The following is a 24,215-nucleotide window of genomic DNA, read 5'->3' as shown; positions in this document are numbered from 1 at the left end:
CTAACAGCTGTCGTTCCATTTCTCTTGTGTTTTAATCCCACTTAAAACATTAAGCGTAAAGTTGACATATGTGGTGGTGGTAGTAGTAATTCTGCCACGCAGTAGGTTCATTTATTACACGCGGCAATGATGTCATCGTTAGTAAGACGTCTCCATGAAATAAGGACCTTGAGGAGCCCCGCCTCATACCTCCAAAATATTTCATCAAAAGGTCGGAGCGAACAAAAAATTCAGAGTAGCCTTAAATAGACTTTTGATGTCATCATTCATTGCCAGTTAGTCACTGTAACAGGCATCTTGCATAACATTAATACAGCTCAAAATAATCCGTAAAGTAAAAAATACAACAAAAAAATCAAAAGAAGTCAAAGGTAAGGTAAGTGCAATGTAAAGAACATGTAATAAAATCAATAAATTGATTCCACTGCCATGCACTATAGAAATACAGAGAGGAGGAATAATCCACAGAGTTAAAACAACAAAGTCCATGGCCATAACTCGGTTCTCTTGAGTTATTCCAAATAACTGGCACCTCGCACGACAGAAATAAATAACAAGAAATAATCCGCAAATTTTAAAAAGGTTCTTTCCTCATTTGGTCTCACAGAAACACGGGCAAATGTATGTGCCGTGTCATTAATGCGATTACTTGCTCCTCTTGCCAATTATTCATCATAACCACCTTGCATAATAGAAAAAAAAACGCGATGACCAGAAATAATCCAGAGTAAAAAAAAAAAATAAAAAAAAAAGTCCAAAGTACACTGTCTCATACGATACAATGTACACATTATTAGTGCTGTCAAGCGATTCAATGTTTTGAACTAATTATTCATCGCAACATTTTCCACATAATTAATGGCGATTAATCGTACTTTTCAACTACAATTTTTTACAAAGCTTGGAACCGATATTTACTTGAGTCAAATGTTGGGATTAATATGGAAAAAATTCAGAGTATATTTTGATTCACAGACTGTTCTAATAGATTTCTTTGATCCATGAATACAATTCTTTTCCTGTAAAATACGACTGTTGAACGATACACCAAAGACGCACAATATTTTGGGATTTCTCCGATGAGCCGTCGAGCAACTTTTTAAAGTAAAGCTACGTAAAAGTCCGTCTTTGTGACAGTGACTCTCCTCTAAATCTGGCTACAAAGTGAATAGAGGGAAGCTGCCACAGGAAGCAAATAAAACTGAGTTAATTGAGTTAATTTTTTTTAATGCATTATAAGATTTTGATTAATCTCCATAGTTAATGCATTATAAGATTTTGATTAATCTCCATAGTTAATGCTTTAACTTTGACAGCCTTAATGTTTATATGATCTCTTCTCTTGGCAATTAATGATAACCACTACCTTGCACATTAGAAGGACTTGAAATAATCCACAATATGATGGGTCATGCACCGGCACGCACAAAAGGTACATTTCCTATGACTGTTATCTCAGCAGTTATTCATGAAAACCACCACATTTCACAATAGAAGAAAACAGACAAACTCGAAATAAAAAATAAAATAAAAAATAGCTATGGCATGGGTCACACACAGACCCATACAAAGTATACATGTTATGATATAGAAATAATACACAGATTAAAATGAATGTCCAATTGCAATTTGAGACGAGGAAATAATCCACAGACGCGTGTCCCACTGCCTTTGTCCGATTACTTTATGAATGACAACATAACTGCAGTGTAATCGAGCAAGTGAAGTCGACCGCATCATCCACATATGCTCTTATTTAAAACGCGCTCAATGGATGGCTCATCAATGTCCATGGAAACCTCGCAAGTGTCGAAAACAGCTCCGGGAGGAGCCCAATAAATTATATAACCCCCCCCAAACGCTTCTTCGCCGCTGGTGATGATTCGTATTGCCAGGCGGCATCGTCGCGCGTGAGATGTCGATGATGATGCAGACTTGAGCTTATAGCCAATTATCGTAAAACGACGACAAAAAAAAAAAAAAAAGAAAAAATGTTTTAAATGACTCCTCATGATTTGCCGCCCACGTTTTCACGTTAACGACAAGCACATGGGGCGCATTATCAACACTTCATCTCAAGGTGACCAAATGCCGCTTATGAGATGACAGCCTTCCTTCCCACGCTCACGTCGGTGCGACAACATCCACGCAGGCGTTCGCAGCCAAACAGATTAGCAACAAACATCATTGTTGCCCACCCTGCGACTGTTTAAAGCCTTTCGCAAACCACACGGGTGCAAACTTTCGGAAGGGGGGGGGGGGGGGGGGGGGTGGGGGCACCGAGTCAAGTATGACATCACCGACTCAGAGCTTGGTTGACACAACGAAGGCGATGCATGGAGAGGGATCATGACACCAGACTTATTCCAGAGGGGATTTGAGCTCTCACACACATTTAAAAAACAACAACAAAAAAAAAAAAAACAACTTTTGGTCGGAGATTAAGAGCCAAAACATTTGATGGATGGCGAGAACCCGCTTTCTGACAACGGCTTTTTTTTTTCCACCCAGACAGAGAAAGCAAATGAAACCCAACTGCAGCTGTTACCAAAGTCACGTTGCCCGGCTGCCCTCGGTCTGAGCGAAGGCCCGCCATGCAAAAAAAATACTCGCTTCCTGTTGGAATTTAATTCTCCGAATATTGACCAGAACTCAGAATTTGCACGACAGAAGAAATTGCTCGTAAAAAAAAAAAATAAAATAAAATTTAAAAAAAAGTCCTTCTTGTTAGCTTGTATGCGTCATTCACCTCGTTGCCCTCTTGCTGCTCCGCTGACCCCGACGTGACCTCTTTGCAGTATATGCGGTCGCCCACGGCAACCGCGACATCCCATCCATACAAACTAGACTCATTGTGTTCGATGCCCGGCTACGACCACGAAGAAGGACTCGGCCGTCGCGGCGGTTTGTGCAATGGGCCACGTGGAACGTGACAAAATGTCCTGGATTGATCGTGGACTGTTCTGAACTCCTGTTTTCATTCCCGCATTGTATTGAGCAGTGTCTGTTTTCTGTTTTCGTCAGCTTCGTGCACAGAATTAATCAACAATCCACACAATTGACCAAATTCGCAACTCGCTCTACTTAGTTTTTTTTTCTTCAATAAAATAAAGTATTTTTTGGACAGTTTTTTGGGGGCAGCTGCCCCGTTTTTTTGTTTTTTTTTTGTAGAAAATGCTTATTGGCAATGTAGTTCCGCTTATGCAGGAATTTTTGGGGCTTAGAAAATGATAGATTCATTTTCATAATTTGTGGGCCGGCCCAGTCGCTAATCCCAGCGAATAACAGGAGTTCAGCGTATGAGGTTTGGCGATCAGCAGGCTGCGCTCAAGGCAGGAGCGCTCGCCAATTGGGGAAAACTGCGATGTGATAGGAGATCTAACCCCTTTTAATGTTCTGAACTCCTGTTTCCATTCCAGTGTTGTATCGAGTGAAATAATGTTGCTCGCAGGCGTTGTCATTCCAGCGGCCCAATCAATTCCCATGATTGACCGAAAATAATAGTAATCTGTAATCGTAGACTGTAAAAAAACACAACTTGTATTTTTTGGGGGGGCCTAAAACAGTCCTTTCAGTTGGAAAAAAAATAAAAATAGCGTTTTAACGTACGTCTTTAATTGGAAGTTCAACAAAAGGGGACAGCCGTTCTGTAAACTCTTCTTTGTTGTGACATGCAGTAAAGGCAATTTTCACACCAGCAAAACTTAAAACATGTAGTTGTATTGCCCAACTTAAAATATTTTGAAAGTTTGTTGCCTTGAAATTTTTAGCTCACTCAAGAATTTTTTTTTTACAGTGTAGAAGTTTCTGCAATCAGCACTGTGGGCCCGAACAATAATGAGGCAGTAGATGTTTTATTGAAAATAAAAATGTTCATAGTGTGGATGCACTTTAACTCAAAAAGACAATCCTATAATCGAAAATCAGTTGGGTTAAAAATAACAAAATTTTGGGTCAAAAATGGACTGATCCACTATTGGGTCAATTTGACCCGACTTCAAAAAATGGGTAGTTTAGTACAAAACAACCCCCAAAATTGGGCTGTTTTTTACAAAGGTGGGTCAAATTGAACCAATTAGTGGACCGGTCCATTTTTGACCCCAAATTGTGTTATTTTTAATGAACCCAACTGTTTTTAGAGTGTAACGCGATACAAGGAAGATGACGACGTACATCAGGACCGTACCATTTTGCAAACATTGTATGATATTGTGATCTAAACCACAGTTCTGAGGTTGGGGGTTCCAATCTGGGTTCGGGTGAACCGATATACATTCACGGAGGACAAAACTTTTAGCACACCTGGTCCACAACTCTCTCTCTCTCTCTTTTTTTTTTTCCAAGTGTTGGGTGTTAGGGAGGGAGCTAAAACACATTTTTTGTGGGGAAAAAAGGCATACTTGAGGTTTATCTGTCTTTTAAAAAAATATTTTGGGGGCTTTTAAATGTTTTTTTTCTCCCCCCTTTTACCCAATGCACTTCAATGGACGTCAGATATATGCAGATTTTCACTATTTGTTGGCTAGCCTGGTCCCTATCCCCGTGAATATTGGGGGTCCATGGTACTCCTTTTACATAGTGCCCCCTAGTGTTCGGACTGAGACATCATATAACTCCAATAGCTTGTGCTACAGGCTATATTAAAGTGAACTGCGAGGCAAGACGGTTTGTTTTCAACTGAAGGTGCTTGTTTGATTACAACTAAACACATTTACATCACAAATATTGATATTCGATGTCTGTCAGTACTCAAATGTCGTCGGTCTGAAAAAAAGTGACATCCCTGACGGCGAACCTAAAGGGGGCAGGCGGCATAAAAATTGCTGGATTATTATGTCCACAGTCCGTGAAACTATTCAATATTCTCGGTATGATGCAGTGCAGTTGCGCATCACTGCAAACGTCAGCCACACCTGCGCCTTACTATCTTTGGAAGGCAGAATTTTTAATCGAGAGCGGCTGGGAACTCCGCTTCCGTTCCCGAGTGACTCAGAGTGGAAACCCACATTCCGCCGAACATCTTTGCCAACGTGACCTGACAAGTACAACCCAAAAAAAAAAAAAAGTGGGGGTGGGGGGGGGCGGCTGTGGGGGACAACCGTCTTAGCGAGAGGCTCTTACATCACTGTGTCGTGTGGCCTTGAGACAAAGTGGTCGGCCGACGTCACGGCAGACGTATTTGCGCAGCCACCTACTCCCGTCGTCACATGGAGCGCTGTGTGAGTCGTACTGACACAGCTTCAGCTCCCAGGCATGAATCTTACAGAGGAATGCACTCACAAAAATCATGGCTGGGACACATTTTAACTTAGATGGACGACTCCTTCCTCCCCCCACCCTAAGAGCAGGAAATGGTGCGCTTGAGGGCTGAATGGGATGCGCTCTCTCCACTCACCATGGATGGATGGGCGGATGCATGCAATTCCCCAAGTCTCCCGAAAAAAAAAAAAAAAAAAAAAAATGGGGCCTTGAGATACGAGTGACCCGACTGACAAGTTTTTCAAAATACAAGGATGCGATTTTATTTTTATTTATTTTTTTGCTTTGACGTGCTCCACTCAATTCACAATAAGCCGTAGTTAGACAGATATTGAACAACTGTTTAAAAAAATTAAAAAAGAGGCTTCAAACTGTTTAATGCCACTCCCATTTGATGTTTACTGTCAAACTAAACATAAAACAAAGAGAATTACACTTATTTGAAACAACTGAACGACAACCAAAGAAAGACTGCGGTAGCTTAATTCTGACATACAATGGAAAACGCTGCTGACTAGTTGCGGGTTTAAAACCCTTTAAGCAATGGATATGTGAACAGAAACGATGGAGCAACACATGTAGACAAATAATACAGCAATACTCAGAGGCATGCATTCTTTATCACCTTTGAAAAATATCACAGGATCTTACTCGGTCACTAACAGTGATTGTGAAACTCTGTTTCTGTCTGCATGACTGTATTATAGTGGCCCCTGGTGGCCAAGGCGAGCACACCAGAAGGAGCAGCACGATTAAGCGAATTTGCAGCATTAAATCATGACGCAAAAACGGTGGAATTCATTACATTTACATTTTGAGCTGTTATTACATTTTTTTATTTGGGAGTCTGGAATGGATTGATGGCATTGCCATTCATTTCAATGGGGAACGATGATTTGAGATATGAACACAGAATGAATTCAACTCTCTCCAGGCACCAATGTATTGTCAAATGAGCACAGGGTAAATCCAGAGATGTTTTTTGTCACCGGTGTTCGACGGGAAACTTCCATCCATCCATTTTCTATGTAGCGCGTGTCTTCAACCAACTTGCGCATTTGGCAAAACAAGACAAAGCACGAACGAAAAAATTGAAAAAATCTATAAATTCCTGGGATTTAATTATAATTGGACTGTGAAAAGACAAATATATATACGTCAATGGCAGTGAATGAGTTAACACTCATTTTATCGACTGATGGCGAACTCGGGGGGGTTCGATGTCTTGCTCAAGGACGGTTTGACATGGTCACAAGGGTTGAGGGTTGAACCCACAACCCTCAGGTTGGGAGAGGAGTACTCAACTACCTGAGCCATGCCACCCCTAAAAAGGGACAGAGCGAACTTTTTGAGTTCGTCATTTAACCCAAAAGGTTAGGTCAAGAATAACCCACAAAACAACCCCAAATAAATAAATAAATCTTTTTTTTTTTTTTACAAGACGCCTCAAAATTGGGTTGTTACAACCCTAAGAATTGTGTACCCCCCAAAAAATCCGGTTGTTTTTACTAAACACAAGGGACAACAGTTTATTTTGTTGAATTGCCCAAATTAGAATTTCATCGAAATTTGTTGCCTTGAAATTTTAGAGTTCACTCAACTTTTCTTTTTTTTTTTTTTTTTTTAATACAGCGTGTCGATAGCCAACAACAAGCGGCTAATGTTATCTGATAGACTAAGACCTAAAACGTGTTGCTCTCCTCCGACGTTCCGTTCGAGCAAGCTAACGATAACTTGATCTCAACTCATCTCATCTGCGTACACTGGAAGTCCGCCGACCTGCTTTCCGGTTTGCTCAGGTGATGGTTCTCCCATTTGACTCGCATAAGTGAGCCGGTGCACCCAAAATCGGTCGCCTGCCAATCACGGGGCTCATCTCGATAACCAACCATTTAAATTCCCGTTCGCATCTGTACAATTCAAAGTCTTCAATGAACTATAACGTGCATGTATTTGGAACAAACAAAAATCCCACGCAAGCATGCGGAGAACTTACACATATCAAGGTAGATTCGAACCTCAGAACCGTGAGCCAGACGTGCCAACCACTTTTCCCACCGCGTCGCCCCAACAGGAAACTTGCATAATCCAAATAAACAACACGTTTATAGCTTTAATGTACAAGCCATGACTTGGGCTGCGTGTGCGCATGCAGCGGAGCCCACTTTTAACTTTGGAGGGGAAAGAAGAAGAAGAAGAAGAAAAAAAAAAAAAAAAAAACACCAAAAACCGCACATCTATTTTAGCAGCAGGTTTGGGGTCTCCGGGCAGCAGAGGAAGCGGGCAGAAAGCGAGAAAACAAGAGAAAGGGCGAAAGAATGGCTTAGTAATTAGTTTGCGAGTCCGGATCCTGCAGGGATAATTGGCGTTTAATTAAAAGCCGCGGGGAATTTAGGGTGTCCATCAAGTGATGAATGGACTCGATGGGACGGTGAGGTCATATGATAACACCAATCGACTTTTCTCTCCAATTCGTCAGCGTGCTTCATTTGTTCTTGAACATCTCTGCCACTCTGTGGCCAAAACGAAGCCGGCATGCAGAAAGAAGTTAGCCAAAATGCTCCAGTCGACTTTCACTCAATGCGTTGAATGATGGTCGAAATGTCACACGCTGGTGCAACTTTAATGACTTAATTGACTTTGTGAAGCGGCCGGTTAATTGGCGCCAACTTACAGGTAGCTGCCGCTGGTGAGGATGAGGAAGATCTGCGGGTAGTAGACTGACAGCAGCACACTGCGCGACGAGAACAAGATCATGATGACATGGAGGAGCCAAAGCGGCTCAGGCGCCTCACACACGGATGAGCAAGATGGGCAAATACACTTTCACAATAAAAATCAAAAATAATCAAATCAATAGGAAAAAAAAAATCTCCTTTTCTTTTAATTCCCAGTTCTCTCTTTTTTAAAAAAAATAAAAAAAATAAAAATAAATCCAGCTCCCGAGTCACGCCGCTCCGAGCTGCCGTGGCCGAGTGAGCGGGGCCGGGGCCGGGGTGGGCTCTGACATGTCTCCGCGGAGGCTGCGTTGGTGGTGGGTGATGCGTTCAGGGACCTCGCATGGCAGAAAAGTGCCTGTGCGAGCTCGGCTCTACACTCGCGGCTGCCATTGGGCGGCCGGAGACGACTGCAGTCCGCCCACTTTGCCACGGCGGGACAATAGGAAGAGGTTGAGGGGGGGGTGGGGGCGCGGGGTTGGGGGGGGGGGGTGACACTGATCCGAGCTTTCATTCATCATCAACCCACCGCACTCCTCTCTCTACACCCCCCCCCCCCCTCTCCCCTCAAATCCCTCCCAAACATCAACAAACAACGTCATCGCAGCTCCTTGCGCGCAAAAAGAGGAGGGGTCAAATCAGCAAATTTTTTTTTTTTTTTTTTTTTTTTGGCACGATGAGTCAGTCTGCATCCACAAGTTGGTGTTATATGCAAGCTTTGGGCTGGACTACGACAAATGTTCCCGTACCGACACTGTCTAGGCAGCTAAAATAGCACAAAGTTGCATTATCCTGCTAAAAAAACTCCTTGAAAAGACCCTCTATATGAGTGGTGGGAAAAGTATGGCCCGTGGACCACACACGGCCCACATTGTACTTGAATCCGGCCAACTGAGCATTTTCATTATCAAGAAACCTGGAACATTTGTTGTTAATTTGGCCATTTTCCCTGACATTAGTTAATTCAAATGTCATTGTTACTTCTTATTTGTTGATTTATTGTGCATATAATCAAATGAAAAAATATACAGTTCACATTTTTATTCAATAATCATAACTTTTTTTTTTTTTTTAACATTATCTACAATTGACCCAGCCCATCCATCCAATGTAAAAATCAGATGTGGCCCTTCGGCATAAAAGCTTCCCCCGTCTTGCATCTATATTATACTAGAGTACAGTGATTCTCAATTGTTTTTAAACCATCCAACCAACCACTTAAAAAAAAAAAAAAAATTGGCGCTCTATGACCAACCTAAATTAGGAAAAAAAAACTTGAATAACAATTCAATTACGATTTGTCGATGTAAAACTGAAATATTTTCTTTACCTACATAAATGTTTGGAAACTGTTTGCCAAGATGAAATGCAAAGTATTTTCATTTCAAAGTTAAATACAACTGAACTGTACTTGACAAAAGAACTTTACTGGATTGGGAGAACAAAACTTTTGAAGCACATAAACAAAATGTTTGCACATTTAATTCAGTAATTCTCGCCTACCACAAGTCCGCATACCAAGCTTGGTACTTCACTGCTTTATTGTGTCGGGTCGTCGGCGATGCTACAACATAAATGCTCAAAGGATGCACTCCTGTCAAGATGTTTCAGGACTCAGGCGGGGAAATGAAATAGCTTGACAGATTTTAGCCTGTGTGCGTTGTGCGCAATTGTGTGCGTGTGTCGCTACGGGCCTGTCAGTCAACACCTGCAGGCTCCAGTCGTCGTAAATGAAGAGGGTACAATGAAAGATTTAGTGAAAGTAAAGAGATGGAAGGAATGAGCTAAATGGTCGGGTTTGGTAAACATAGTAAGAGCACCCCACGCACACACGCACGCACACACGGCATATTGGAAGTACACTGTCATGTGATATGAGCATCTGTGGAGCTTGAAGTGTGTTTCACGCTCCACTCCACATGAGCTTCTTCTTCTCCTCCTCCCTACTTATGTATTTATCCTACTATCTTTCTAGACACTCGCAACCAGCCACAACATGTGGTACACCTGCACAAACAAACAATTGAAGGATGCCCAGCGGGGTATTATTATAAGCGTACGTCCACTCGTCTAGCAATGTTGATATTGTGCAACGCAAGGCAAAATAGTGCTGTGTGGCAGGTGGATTTCTGCTCACATTTCATTCCAATAGACAAGAATAGGAGTGAAAAGTGGTTTGTATGACAGCGAGTGGGTTTTTTTTTTTTTTTTTACACATTGTAAAACAGGAAATGAAATACAAACTGTCAATATGTGTGAATAGAATTGTAGATTTGATGCCAGAAAGTGCACCATCGAACAGTGAAAATAGTTGGGTCGAAAATAATAACCCAATTAGTGTCAAATATGGGCCGATCCACCACGTTTCTGGGTTGTTAACCACATTTTGGGGTTGGTTTGTACAAAAATTTGGGGGTTATTTTTGGGCGTTGTTTTGTGCAAAACAACCCAGAAACTTGGGTCAAATTGATCCAAGTAGGGGATTGGTCCATTTTTCTTTTAACCCCAAATTGGGTTATTTTTGAACCAACAGTTGTTAGAGTGAATGAAACTATTTTGCAGCGGCATACACGGTGCAAAATAATGACAGCTAAAATATTAATCTATTAGATTATCTTGCACATTGGGGAAAAAATATCCCAAATTGTGTCAAAACAGGATCAACCTTTTTGGGGTCAAATAAATATCCCACAAAACAACCGATTTGTCCCAAAAAATAAATACATAAAGGGAGTTCATTTATTTGATTTGTACAAAACAACCACCCAAATTAAGTTGTTTTATGGTTTATTCACTTGAAACCAGTTTTTGGGGTTGCTTTTTAACCCCAAATGTTGGGTCGGTCCTGTTTTGACCCAATTTGGGTTATTTTTTCCACCCAACTGTTTTTAGAGTGTACAGAAAGTGCACATTTGGACATTTTTTTTCATCTTTTACATTAAGATTATTGCTCCCTAAGGTTAGAGTGCATTCTCCCGGGTTTGGTACCCTTTGGGAGCATACCTGCGTAATTATTTTGGGCCAAAATTAGGACCAGGCTCACTTTTGTATCATGTGCTTTTATGTTTTTAGTGTGTCATGCTTTATTACCATATACCTCACCACGTTCTTTAACATAAGAAGTTTTGCTCTTAAAGTGCAACAATCTAGCCTCTTATTAAAGCACATTAGTGTAAATTGTTCAGTGATACCTCACACTGCTTGTGTGCGCGTGTGGTTGTGTCTTCTTGTGTGTTCTTCTAAGTGAGCGGAGGCGGTGAGGGGAGGGATGAGGAGAGTTAAAGCTAAACAGGTAAAAACTCAGTCTGGGCCAATGGAATGTGGAAATACAACTCTGGCGTGGTGCTATTAAAGAAAAAAAAAAAGGTATGCATGGCTGCAGACAGCAACTGGAATGGTTGGGAATGACAGTGAAGCACTACTTACAGCTTCGTAACCAATGTGCTTCATTATGTTGAGCAGAGCAGCTTCACAAGTGGATAAGCTTGGTCCAGTTTATTTACGTGTTTTTTTTGTTGTTGTTGTTGTTGTTGTTTTTTTTTAATGGCTGTGTTCCACGCAAGTTAAACTCACCCGAGCCTGAGGTAGATGATGCCCAAACACAGGAACACGGGATACAGGGTCCAGGTTCGGAGGGGCTTGTGCATGGTCGTTGCCACTCCGTCCGTGGGCCATGCACTGTACGTAATGGATGCGTAACCACGAAGCGACTTGCTCCCTAACCCCCCCCCCCCCGCCCCCCGCGACCCCCACAATGTAGGCCTACTTAACTAAGTCACGAAGAAAATAACTTAACCCTTCCACATGCACGCATGGCGACTCTATCCCGCGGCGCCGAGCTCGTGTGGAACCGTCCCCATGGGAGTGCAGTCCATGATCCGGTCCGGTCCAACAAAAAGTAGCAGCAGGTGAGATGAGCTGGTGGACGTCTCCAAAATTAGATTGGGTTACTTGTTCCGTCCTGTCCCCTTTGCTCTAATTAAGTATTCCCTTGAGCACCTTTCTTTAAATTAACTCCATAGTGTCCTGACGCCAGACAGGTAAGGAGAGCCTTGGGGAGAGGTGCACGCCTTCTTCGCCTCCTCCTCCTCCTTCTTCCTCCTCCTCCCTCCTCCTTCCACGCGTGGATATGCAGATAATAATGGGGCCGGGCTTTACTTCCACGCTCGCCTTGTTGCAACACAACAAAGTGATGATGCGAAATGATGCCTTTTATATGCACACAAAGAGAGAGAGAGGGGCCCCTTTTTGTCGCTTTGCGAAGTTTTTGCGGCTTTTTTTTTTTTTTTTTTTTTTCGCCACAACAGCACGCCCCACAAACCTAAAGGCGCAAGTGGAATGTCTCTTCCACAAAGCAGCAGCGTGACTAATAATAACAATAATGACTAATAATAATAAGGAGAAGAACGCAGAATTGGCGTCAGAGATGCGGGAGAAGTCATTCAGGATGTGTCAGTCACGCTGATGGGCGATAAATTACGCGCAAAGACACATAAATTACATTTAAGACGAGGAAAAAAAAAAACGTTCCCATCACTCGGGCTTGATTGTGGTTTGAATTCTGAGCAGATGTGCACCAAGTCTGTGAGCGCGTGTGTACGTCACAAGACTCCCCCTGCTGTCAAAGCGTGGGAAGCACTCTTCAAAGGCCAAGTGGAACCTTTTACTCTCCACTCCAAAGCAAGATGCAAACATGATTTTATTGGGTTTGCATGCAATAACAATCGCTGTCTTGTGTTTAGCCAGTCTGCCTCAATTGAGAGGTTCTGCGTTCAAATGTGCGGTTATACTCGAGCTTCCTCCTTCATACGCTGTAAAAAAAAAAAAACCAACAAAAAAAAAACACAACTTGTATTCTCTCTCTAAAACAGTAATTTAAGTTGGAACCACTTTAAAATGTGAATCGTCAACTTGATCTACGGCAGCAATGTTTTTTAGCACAACAAAGCAAGCTCCAAAACAATTTGCTGAGTTGTTTTTCTTTATATCTTCAAGTTGGGGGCAATGCAAGGGAAAACGGTTCTGGAAATCCTTGTTACCTTGTTGTGAAATGCGGGGACTCCAATTTTCTTAAAATACCTCGTTGAATTGCCCAACTAAAATTTTTCTAATTTTTTTATTTGTGGATAAAGCAGTTGTGATGTCATTTTCAGTCGACAGAAGACAAAATGGCCGCCCCCGGAGATGGCTAAAAATTGGTGGATAAACACTTATTCCACAAACGCAATATTTATCAGACTGCCTGCTGGGAACACATTCTTGAAAAAAAAAAAATTTGGGGTTGACTTCTACTTCAAAATATCTCATTGAATTGCCCAACTAAAATTTGTTGTGATTTTTTTTATTTTTGGTAATTACTAACGGTGTAGCCCTTAATCACAAAATGTGCCTTCCCCTGATCTCAAGAGATTTCAATACAGGAGCCGCTTTAATCATTCTGAGTCACGTGGCTAAACGAGGCCACCAAAATATGAGAAACAGCTCTCGCGGTAATGCAAAGCAGTTCTGCACCAGGACAAACCGCCGTAATTAACGTGGCTCTAAATGAATAACTCTCCGACTGTTTATGGCCTTTGCGTGACATGTAAATAGGACGGCACGTGTGCCTAATATTGTGGTTGACCTGTGCACAAACCGCTCTCCGCGTGTATAGAGGCGCAATTTTGGTTAAGAATCTGCATTCTGGTGTCAGTAATATGATTCTCGGGTTTCCACACGCACCTCAAAAGTATCCGTTAAGAAAATAATAGTAATGTGAAGAATCTTTATTTTCCCTAGACCAGTAATAGTCTACCGCTCATCTGGCTTCTTTCCTCATCTGCCTGGCAAGGGAAAAAAAAAAATGTTTTAAGCGAGCCCACCCCCGCCCTCACCCTACTCCCAGCCTCAACTAAATTTTATTATGCTAGCATGGTCCTTTGAAGTCACGAGCGCCGCATGTTTCCAAGAAAGAAAGTGTATGTGAAAAAAAAAAAAAAAAAAAAAAAGTGTGTGTGTTGGGGGGGGGGGGGGGGTGCTAGCATGCTGTAATAGTGACGACGTAAACTACAATTACAGACGCGAGCTATCTGTGCGCGGGGACCACGAGAAACAGACACGACCGCAGGGGCCTTTTGTTTCAAAGCATTGTGGTTGTCAAGGCCTCTCCCTTCGAAACACGCCCCATCAAAATTCCAGACGGATTTTTTTTTGCAAAGTAATCAAAGTCAACATGCAGGTCTGATGGCGACGCGTGTTTGATGTCTGGCCTTTAAAAACGGCGACCTTGTTTGTCTTCATGTGAGCCTTTCGGTTTGTTTAATGAACTGCCTGAAAGCAGTGATTCTCAACGTGCGCCCCACCCACTAATTAAACGTGAGGAATCACTGAATAAAGTGGTCAAACTGTGCATATAATGCCAAAGTGGCTTAAATTATTTTTTTTGTTTTGTTGATCCAGTACAGTATATTTGTTACATACTGTTCAGTTGTATTTAACTTTAAAGTACAATACAGTTGCGTTTAACCTTTCATAACTGTCTTCATCAATTTGTTTTTTTAACATTTCTTGTTTAACCCATGTACACTACATCATACATGTCAACTTATACGTTTTCCCCGTATTTTATACGTTTTTTTGATCATTTCAAATAGTGTACGCCGTATAACAATTTTTGTACGGGGGAAAAAAAAAATTCAAAACTCGTTTTTTGTTAGACCGATCTCGTCTTGCCCATTTCGGCTGTAAACCGGAGCGTCCGTGAGCGATTCCGACTGCAAACTTCGGCCGACTTTCACGAGCAAAGCTCCCCCGGATCCACATCCCCCAACCCGCCCGTTGAGCGATAAACACTGTGTAAGATTCTATACAGAAATGTACGGGCAAATGACAACTTTTGTAACACTCAACACAGCCCGGGGTTGAGAGGTATGCTACATTTTAATTCAATCATTATTTAAAGTGAAAATAGTCTTCTAAATTTGACACACCACTTAGAACAGGGGCCGGGCCGTGGCAACCCGCCCCCCGGAAGGCGAGTTGTCGCCGTCGCTTAACACTCAAATTAAATGCACAAGTTAGCATCTCCGTCGCTTAATGCTAATATTAAATGCACAAGCTAGCAAATGAGTAAAACAAACAGACGTATAGGGCAACCCCCCCCGCCCCCACACCGCCCACTGACGGTGAATAGTTAGGGGGCCGGGCCGCGATACGGTATGTATAAACCGGTCCGTGGCAGAAAGAAGGTTGTGGGGCACTGACTTAGAAGAAAGATTAACAGCCATGCCGAATTTGAATGAGTAACAAAAAAACAAACAAAAAAAAAATCAGCGAGTAAATAAATTGAGGCTTCAAAATGTTGAAAAATCAAGCCGCTGTCTTCATTCTCGAACGCCGCGGGCGCTGAAACCACGCTTCGCTGAAAAATGGATGCGAAAAGTGCTAGCCGCCAGCTAGCTTGCGGGGTAACCTGCCTCCTGGGCCCCTCTTGGTCAGTGGACGGGCGTTGGGCTCACCCGCGGCTTCAACCTCTTGCTTGGCATTTTAAATACCGACAGCAAAGCCTTCCATAAATGGTGGCGTCGAGGGAAAATGCATTTTTAGGGTGTAGGCATTTGCTAGCTAGCTAACCGTAATAATTGAAGAACTCACTGGAAAAGCACTGATATGAACAAAGGCCCTCAAGTTAGTAGAGGAGGGGACACCGGGCAAACCGTGTATGTTACTCTGCGCCATTTTAGCGGTTTAATCCGGTTTTATCCTCGCAATCGAGTGCTGCGCGACTCTCAGTCTTTAAGAATAATAAGAATAAGAATGCCTTTATTGATCCCACAGTGGGGAAATTTTCATTGTTACAGTAGCAAAGATATAGGTCACACAGGGGCGGCGGCATAATGTGGCCATTAATGTATAACATTGACGGCAAACATTTAGAATCAAACCTATGTAGATATACGCAGTAACATGTGTATATACACATGTGTATACACACCAACCTACATCTACATAAAAAATATGAGGAACACTCATTTCGGCCTGTACATAGTACAGAGGAAAAAATACTCTAAGTGACAGTGCTGCAGTGCTGTAGTGAAATGTAAGGAACAGCATTGGATAAAAATAAAACTAGACTAACAGTAGTGGGGAATGTTGAGTATTGCACGGAATTACAGTAGTGGGGAATATTGGGTATTGCACGATATGAGCTCAGGTGCAGGACTGCACAATTGCACTAATGTCCGCCAGTTTGTAGAGACTACACAATGTTCTTGTTAAAGAGTCTGACAGCAGCAGGCAAGAAGGAACGGCGGAATCTCTCCTTTGCACAGCGAGGGTGTAACAGTCTGTCACTGAAGGTGCTGTGGAGTGCTGTTAGGGTGCCCTGGAGGGGGTGGTCCGGGTTGCCCAGCATTGATGACAGCTTGGCCAACATCCTCCTGTCCCCCACCGAGTCCACAGAGTCCAGGGAGCAGCCCAGGACAGAGCCGGCCCTCTTGACCAGTTTGTCCAGCCGCTTCTTGTCCCGGGCCGAGACGCCGCCTGCCCAGGTGACCACTCCCTGGAAGATGACCGATGCAACCACCGAGTCATAAAAGTTCCTGAGGAGTGTCCCCTGAACCCCAAAAGACCTCAGTCTCCTGAGTAGGAAGAGTCTGCTCTGACTCTTCCTATAGAGGGCGTCTGTGTTGTCGCACCAGTCCAGTTTATTGTTCAGATGAACACCCAGGTACTTGTAAGTTGAGACTCTCTCAACATCTGTTCCCCGGATATTCACTGGTGCAGGTGAAGAGTGCTGGCGCCTACCGAAATCCACCACCATTTCACACGTTGGTTTTTTTGCACACGTCTTCAGAAATGACCTTCAATCCCGTCAAATGCATTCAGAAACAAATGTCTAAATTCACTCCTCAGAATCTTAAAACGTTTGTCAATACTTGGGAGTATTTTTCAAGGTACTACTTGATGTAGAAAGTGAACAGTTTGAGAGACACTGTGTTAAATGGCGAGTTTTTTTTTTTGTTTTTTTTTTCTTTCACGGGAGCAGCATCGACACGACAGGGTTTGGTGCGCGTCAGCATTATGTCACTCACTATTGGCACTGCTGTCTTACTGTCCTCACACACACAAACATAAAGACGGTTTATGCACGCCTAGCCGGCCCACGAATGCGACGCGCACGCACAAAGTCACAAATCAAAGTGAGGCGCGAACACACACGGTGACACCCCCACACCCCCCCCCCACACACACACACACACACTTCCACTGGAGCGCTTGGGTGGTGCGCAGAGGATCCTGTGACATGCTGTTTATTTAATTTTAAAAAGCTGTGGCAGGGATGAGAGCATCTGGGTCAGGAAGGACATATCGGTCCAGGCGAGTCAGACGCCACATCGCCGCTCGCGTCTCACGCCGCCACCCCGCGGGGCCTTTGTGCCCGGAATATCTGGAAAGGAGGTTGCCAGATATTGATTGGGATTGCCAAACGTTGTTTTACCCACTGCTCCACGTTTCTACCAAACGCTACGCTTCACCGTGGTATCTCTAACGCCACCGTTTGGGCAGCCTTGAGTGGTATGAACCTGAAAATATACAAGTGGCAAAGCAATTCAAGCATTTTCCACCTTGTATCTGTTGCGTCAGCCTTTTTGCCTGGAGCCAGTTGGAATAGGCTTGGATTAAGCCGTATGGAAAATGGATGGATGGATGTCGTTGCATCAGATTCCGTATAGCTCGGAACGATAAATCCGATCCGGCTCGTGTTTCCACCGTGGGGCGTGTAGGCAGGATGGCAATAGCTGAGTGTTGTCATAGAAATCTTCTGATTGTGGGCCAACCAACCGACAAACTGCGGCGTACCTCGATTATGACCGGCTTACACCTCGCGATATGAGAAAGTCCGAAGAAAGTTTTCGAGTTTTACCCAATTCATCATCTCAATTTGTCTGACACAACCAACAACCAATAGAAGAGTTCGGACGAAACTCGGATTTGTCCGAGGCGAGGTTGCTTGTCTTCAAATGTGAGAAAGTGTGAGGTGATAGCTTCCCAAGGGTATTTTACAAATCTTCTCAAAGTCTTCTGATCTACGTGTAGCATCACACAGCTGTGCCAAGAAGAGTACCGATACCAATAGAAAGGCAAAAAAATGTAAATCGTCGGTGCCTTGACTCACAATTTGAAGTTGTTTCGCAACAACACTCGTGTCTCTCAAATCACTTTTCCCCATTGAAAATTTTACTTTGTAAAAACATACAGTACTAACAATTAAATAGAATGTAAAGAATTCAACAGTTTGCGCATCCTGATTTTATGCTTCAATTGGGCTCCTTCTGGTGTGTGTGCATTGGCCACCAGGGGGCAGCATCATATGCATTATAAAAGTTTCACAAGCTGCTGTAATATTAGCCATTTTTCACAGAGGATAAAGAATATATGCCTGGGAGTCGTGCATCTACCGGATGCGTTGATGCTAGTTTGAATAGCCTGCCTGTATTGTTTTGCATTATGTGTTAGCATCAAGCTAACCTCACAAGAAGCCTTGCTTGCCTGTTTCGACTATCAGCTGGTCCTCTCCTTCCAGGGTGACTCAGAAGGAGCTGGACGGATGGATGTCAGATGAGGTCCAAAGCAAGGAGAGAAGCGTGGAGATATTAATGCAAACCTCCATGTGTACTCGGTGCAAACAGTAGCGAACGCTAACCGGTGTACAGTCGTCGCGTCAGTTGTTTTCATGTTGCATTTCTAGACTACAAATCATGTAATTATTGCCACTTAATCGTGTGAGTGAGAGAGTCACTCTGTGAAAGTGAAACAAGTTTCATTTGTTTCATTCTTTTTTTTTTTTTAGCAAAAGTGACAAAGTGTTTTGTTAGCATGTAGTGCTAACTGCAGCTAACACCACTGTTTGCTTCTATTTGTGTTGACGGGGCTGAATAATGGATAAAACAAACAAACAAACAAACAAAAAAAACCACCATCATTTGTTGTCGCTTATTATTGTTAACTAATAAATGGCGCTTGCTGTTTGAATAAAACCAAAGTCGTCACCCTCATAAAATAAAGCCCAAGTCATTTTTAAAAAAAAAATTTCAGAAAACATGACAAACGGAACCAAATACTGGTTTGTCCATTTATCCATCCATTTGCTAAACCGCTTATCAATCAATCAATCAATCAAATTTGATTTATATAACACTCATCCTCAGTGAAGTAATAATAATAATTACATTTCAGGGTTAGAGTTGAATCATCGCCGATTTTAGTACAGGTGGCGAGCATTCCGCTGAGTTGTTTAAGGCAAGATCATAAAACATCACTCCACCTTGTTTGATTTTGCCGAATTCATATGTTTAAGCAGTGTTTCCCAACCTTTATTGAGCCAAGGAACATATTCAACGTTAGCAAACTGTCACGGCATACCACCAAACAAAAACAGAGGAAAAGCGGCAGTAAAACAGTCCAAAATCCAGACATAAAAGACTGGTTGCGTATCGTTTGCGGTTTAACCAAATGTGAGCGTGTCGAAATAAGTCTTAATTGAGATTTAAACATTTCTACAGGTCGAGCCGTTCAAATGTTCGTGATGATGGCAGTCCAGAGCACTGGCGCCCGAAAGGGAGAACGACTTTTTTCCCAGTTTTGTTTTGTCGTAGTTAGTTTTCAGGTTTCGTTTTGAATGATGCCTGGAAATCCAAATCCATCCACTCTGTTTTCAAACGCTCTCCCACAGGCCCGTTTTCTTCATTGAACAACTCCACGCACCATCGCGTATCTGCTCCTTTTTTCGTTTTTTACCACGCATTCCTCCCAAACGGAGGAAAAGGAGGAGGGGGGAAAAGAACATCTCGGCGGGGATCGTCTCGTATTTTGGCCCGCTCGAGCCGATGTGTCGCGCTGTCGTTTGAAATGTTATGAGGCGCTCTTGACCGACGGCGAAACAAGCCACGCCAGCCGTTTGCCCGCGTGTTTGCATGGGAGCCGCTTCAGCTGGAAACAGTGAGATGACTGAAACGCGCCGCTTGCCAAAACCATGGAGTGGCGTCTGGGGCTGGGTCCACCAAATCCACAAAGGGCCCCCAGGCAGAGGGGGTGGTGCTGGGGGGTGCGGGTGACGAGAGGGGGAAGAAGTGGGGATAGTACTGTATGTACTCCCAACGCCCCCTCCTCTTTCTCCCCCCCCCCCAACCCCCCCCCCCCGCCCCCTCCCGCCTCCATTCCATCAACTCCTCTGCCTGCATTCCCCTCATCTTCCCTCACGCAACCAAGCAAAGTTCAATGCAGCCATGGAGGGGAAAGTCAACTCTGACCTGGATGCCACGTGACCTTACATATATCTAACCGTGAGGTCAGAGGTTAAAACAACTCTGCTGGTCCTCCCGTGCTGACCAATGGGTTTGACCTTTTGCTTGCTCCTCACCCCTCATGACTTTGGGGGGAGCAATGGGGTGGAGATGAATTCCTCACTGATGCACCAGGCCCCTCATAGCTCATTGCCGTGCAAGCGTGTGAACGTTGTAACAATTTGCCTTAAAATGTCGCATAGAACCACACACTTCCTAATCAGATCAGAACATCCCCCCAAAAAAAGATTTTTTTAAAATATGGACAACATATGTTCTCTTAATATATTTTTGATAATACGTACAACATAACCACATTGCATTTTTTTTTAAAAATACCATTCAAGGACGGCACAAAACTCCCTGAACAAGACACCAACATCAAGTGCAAGAACGCATTTTTTACATTTTGTTGCAAAATTCAACTCACTCAAAATTGTAATATTATTGAGGTACTATATTTGTCCAGCAAAATCTGCAAAAAAATTATTAGGCCGCACGGTGGAGCATAGGGCACTCCGCTGTAAGCGCAACTCATTAAACATGTTTGCCATCTAGTGGTTTTTGGTGTTATTGCAACTTAAAACAGTCAACCCCTGCACATTTGCGGCTTTTTGACAGAATTTCCGGGGTTTATATAAATAAATCAATAATAATACTAATAATCCCCTCCCCCCAAAAATAAAATTGATAATGAAATAATGTTCAGGGACACATAAATCTATCTCCGATTAAAATTTGCTGTTGGCCAGTGTCATTAATTAATTTGTTGATTACTTTATCGATTAATTGATTAATCGGATTAAAAAACTAATTTCCATGCATTTAATAAAAACCTGAATATATATAATATATATATATATATATATATATATATATATATATATATATATATATATATATATATATATATCGGTAATAATTCCTTGTATGTAACTTTTTTCATACTTGGCCAATAAAGATGATTCTGATTATGCTCATAGCGAATCTATAGCAGCCAGGTCAATCCACTTCATGTTGTTTGAGGTTCAACAGGGTTGCAGTTTTTCCATTGTACTGAATTGGTATGCGTGTGAGGGTCAGTCGACAGGTGTGGGTTCGAGTCGCCGACTGCAATTTGTTTGCCGTTGTCCAGCCCAGTCGCACGCGGCCGTGTCGTTCAGCTTGCGGCGGGTTTGAAATAATTCCGGACTGGGGAGAATAGACAAACTCCACGCAGAAAGGCCAAAGCTGCGATTCGAACCCAGAATTCCTCAACTGTGGCGCAGACGTGCTGCTAACCACTAGGCCCACCGTGACTAATTGAATTGCGCAGCGTGCCTCTCGCTTCAGCAGGACTGCGAAAGAATTGCAGCACAATTAGCCATTAACTTTCGTCCCCTTTCAAGCAAACTTTGCGGATACATCAAATGCATTTCTTTGACATTGAAGTTGACATACTTGTGAAAGCTCAACAGAGAGCGTTGACTCAAGGCGTGGAAGCCACCCCCCCGCCCCCCTCGTATTTGCACCTGACCACGGCCGCGCACCGGCCCGCGGACACTTGCGCAGACACACAAACACAACCCGGCTGGGACCAGCTGGGAGTGTTTGCCGTGCGAGCGGCTCTCACATTTGTACGCTCCGCCTCGGCCCTCGCACAATGGGCCCTGTGCGGCTGTCTGTGTTTGCACTGCGCCTACCTCAAACAGCTCGCGTTTCCGTCGCCCCCCCCACCCCCACCCCTTCCCCCCGCCCGCCCTCGCTCCGATGCTGGCGTTTGTCACAAACCACCAAAGCTTGGCCTCGGGTCGCGACGGGGGGAAAAAAACAAGCGGGGCCAAGTTCATTGAGAAATCAGCTAGAATTTGAGCAATGCGACCGAGTACATTCGGTGGCCGTGTTTTGTTTTGATAATTTTTTTTGTTTTTTTTTTTCTCCACCGGCATTCCGATAAAGGTCACGCAGATATTGGTTCCTGCAGTTTTTCATAGCGTGCACAATGGCGGTCACGAAGACAAACCCGCTGGTGGGAAACGGCTGGTCGGGCCGAGGTCAGCGGCAGTCACCAGATGAGATTGACGGATGTAAAACGTGCTCATTGCACGAGGAATGATGAGATACGCTGCCAAAACAGAAGAGGTGGCTTATAGAAGTACATGTACTTGTGTAAAAAAAACCCTGAAACAAAACAACAACAAAAAATGTGTTGAATTTACTCAACATGTTTTAAGTACATTTATAGTCTACTTAAAAAATTGTAAGGACGCAAAGCGCTAACATATTGACCAACCTTGCCATGGTCAACCGAGCTCATTAGCTCGCTAGCTCGCGGGCTAGCTAGCAAAAAAAAAAAAAACTGCTAACTTTCTTAAGTGGATCTGTTGTGTGCATCTATGTGCGCATGGAGCGAGGCTGTGGAATAATGGACGTACCCAATGCCAGCCCCCGAGCCCACTAGCGGCTAATAGGCTACTAGCCGCTAGCAGCACACTAATTCAAAGTGGGGGCCGTCCAGCTTGCCGTCGGTTCGCATTTTAAGGGAGTTGTAGGCATAGCTAGATGGCTAACTGCACACTGCAGTGGTAAAAATGGACCACGCTATCATTATGAAATAACTCGCAGTTGCGACGGCCGGCCACAGATGAAATTATGTCTTATAAAAGTCAGCGAGGGCCGACTCATGCCAGGACCCCAAATGGGCCCTGTTTGAGCCACGGTCAAAAAAAAATGCGGACAACTGAGAAGGTGAAAAAGGGTTTAACATTATATGTTTGAACAATTCAGTTCAAAATTGTTTTCATTCTTTGTGACAGGTTTTCAGCACTTCAAACATTTTTAATGTTTAGAAGCAGGGTCTTTGAAACTAAAATGGGTTTTTTTTGTCTTCTCTGGCCTAATCGCAATCGTTTTTTATGAAATTCTTGTCTTCATTATTCACACAATACTGTACATTGTTTAAATATAACAGCATTGCTTCTCAGCATTCCCACTTTACAAAAAAAAAAAGTATAATAATACTTATAAAGTGGCTCTGCTATTATTAACTTAATATTCCCGGGACATTGTAACTCATCGGGCCTCGCCATAAATCACGGGTGACGATCACACATGTCGAAATCGTTCCCAAAGTGTTTGGCAGTTCACGTCTCTGCGCATTGAATCAGTCCATAGTGTTTATCCTCACCACTGAAGCTTTTTCGATTCTACCCGAGCATGTTTTGCATGTAAGCATGCGGTTTCCCTCGCATGTTTTGGCACCGGCCGGCGCGCGCTCTTCCTATACCATCCGCATATCAAACCGAGCAATGTTATAAAGGCTGCCCATGTCTCGACGTCGTAAATGATACTGGAGCGGCACGAATAAAAACGGTCACCAGAATGTTTCCTCTGGGTGCTGCTCTTTTTCAGGCTGACATTAAGCGATTTTCAGGCTCGATTTGCTGTTGATATAAGGGAGCAATTAGCTCAAGCGATGATCCAGCTAATCATATTTACATACATGCCAGGATTTTAATGGAATCCAATGCTTGTGTTAGCTCTCTGGAGTGTCCGGCGGTAGCATATAGATATTAAAAATGATGAAAATCTTAAATTGTATTCCAGGCCTGCTCTCATTGGCCGCATTCTGGAATTTGGCAAAGGGAAGCTAAGAACGTAATATGGATAGCGGTATGTAGATCGGGATCTATGGTCAATAATCAACTAGACTGAAGTCCCGACTGTACTGTACTGTATGTCTTTATGAAATTTCACTTGTTACCGTTTCTAACCGAGCGACGGTCACAGCGGTGTAATTGTAATAATATGACAAAATTAATCAATCTAGATATAATAATACATCATACTCACGAAGGATGCTGTTTATTAAATGCGTTAAAAGTTGTATGCGCCTCCACTAGTCTCAACACGTTTGTGGAATATGAGTTAAGCAGCA

The 24,215-nt window shown here is 43.2% G+C and overlaps 1 protein-coding gene across 2 annotated transcripts in view; it reads right to left on the bottom strand.

Annotated features, from left to right (window-relative positions):
- The window catches only part of wnt7bb (wingless-type MMTV integration site family, member 7Bb), a 38,584-nt gene extending 26,891 nt beyond the window's left edge, over positions 1-11,693 (bottom strand). Inside the window, exon 1 of one of the 2 annotated variants that reach the window (XM_086028328.1) lies at positions 11,550-11,693. In XM_086028328.1, the coding sequence (XP_085884454.1) occupies positions 11,550-11,623 (74 nt within the window). In that variant the 5' untranslated portion in view covers positions 11,624-11,693. Of the gene's footprint in view, positions 1-7,933; positions 8,375-11,549 lie in introns of those variants that run through there. The other variant, XM_086028327.1, reaches the window with a different exon arrangement.
- Positions 11,694-24,215: the final 12,522 nt, after the last annotated feature.

Source organism: Filicampus tigris, chromosome 4 (assembly GCF_054856515.1).
Source record: "Filicampus tigris isolate MCC_2025a chromosome 4, RoL_Ftig_1.0, whole genome shotgun sequence".
NCBI lineage: Eukaryota > Metazoa > Chordata > Actinopteri > Syngnathiformes > Syngnathidae > Filicampus > Filicampus tigris.
This window is presented reverse-complemented; position numbering and strand designations above follow the sequence as displayed.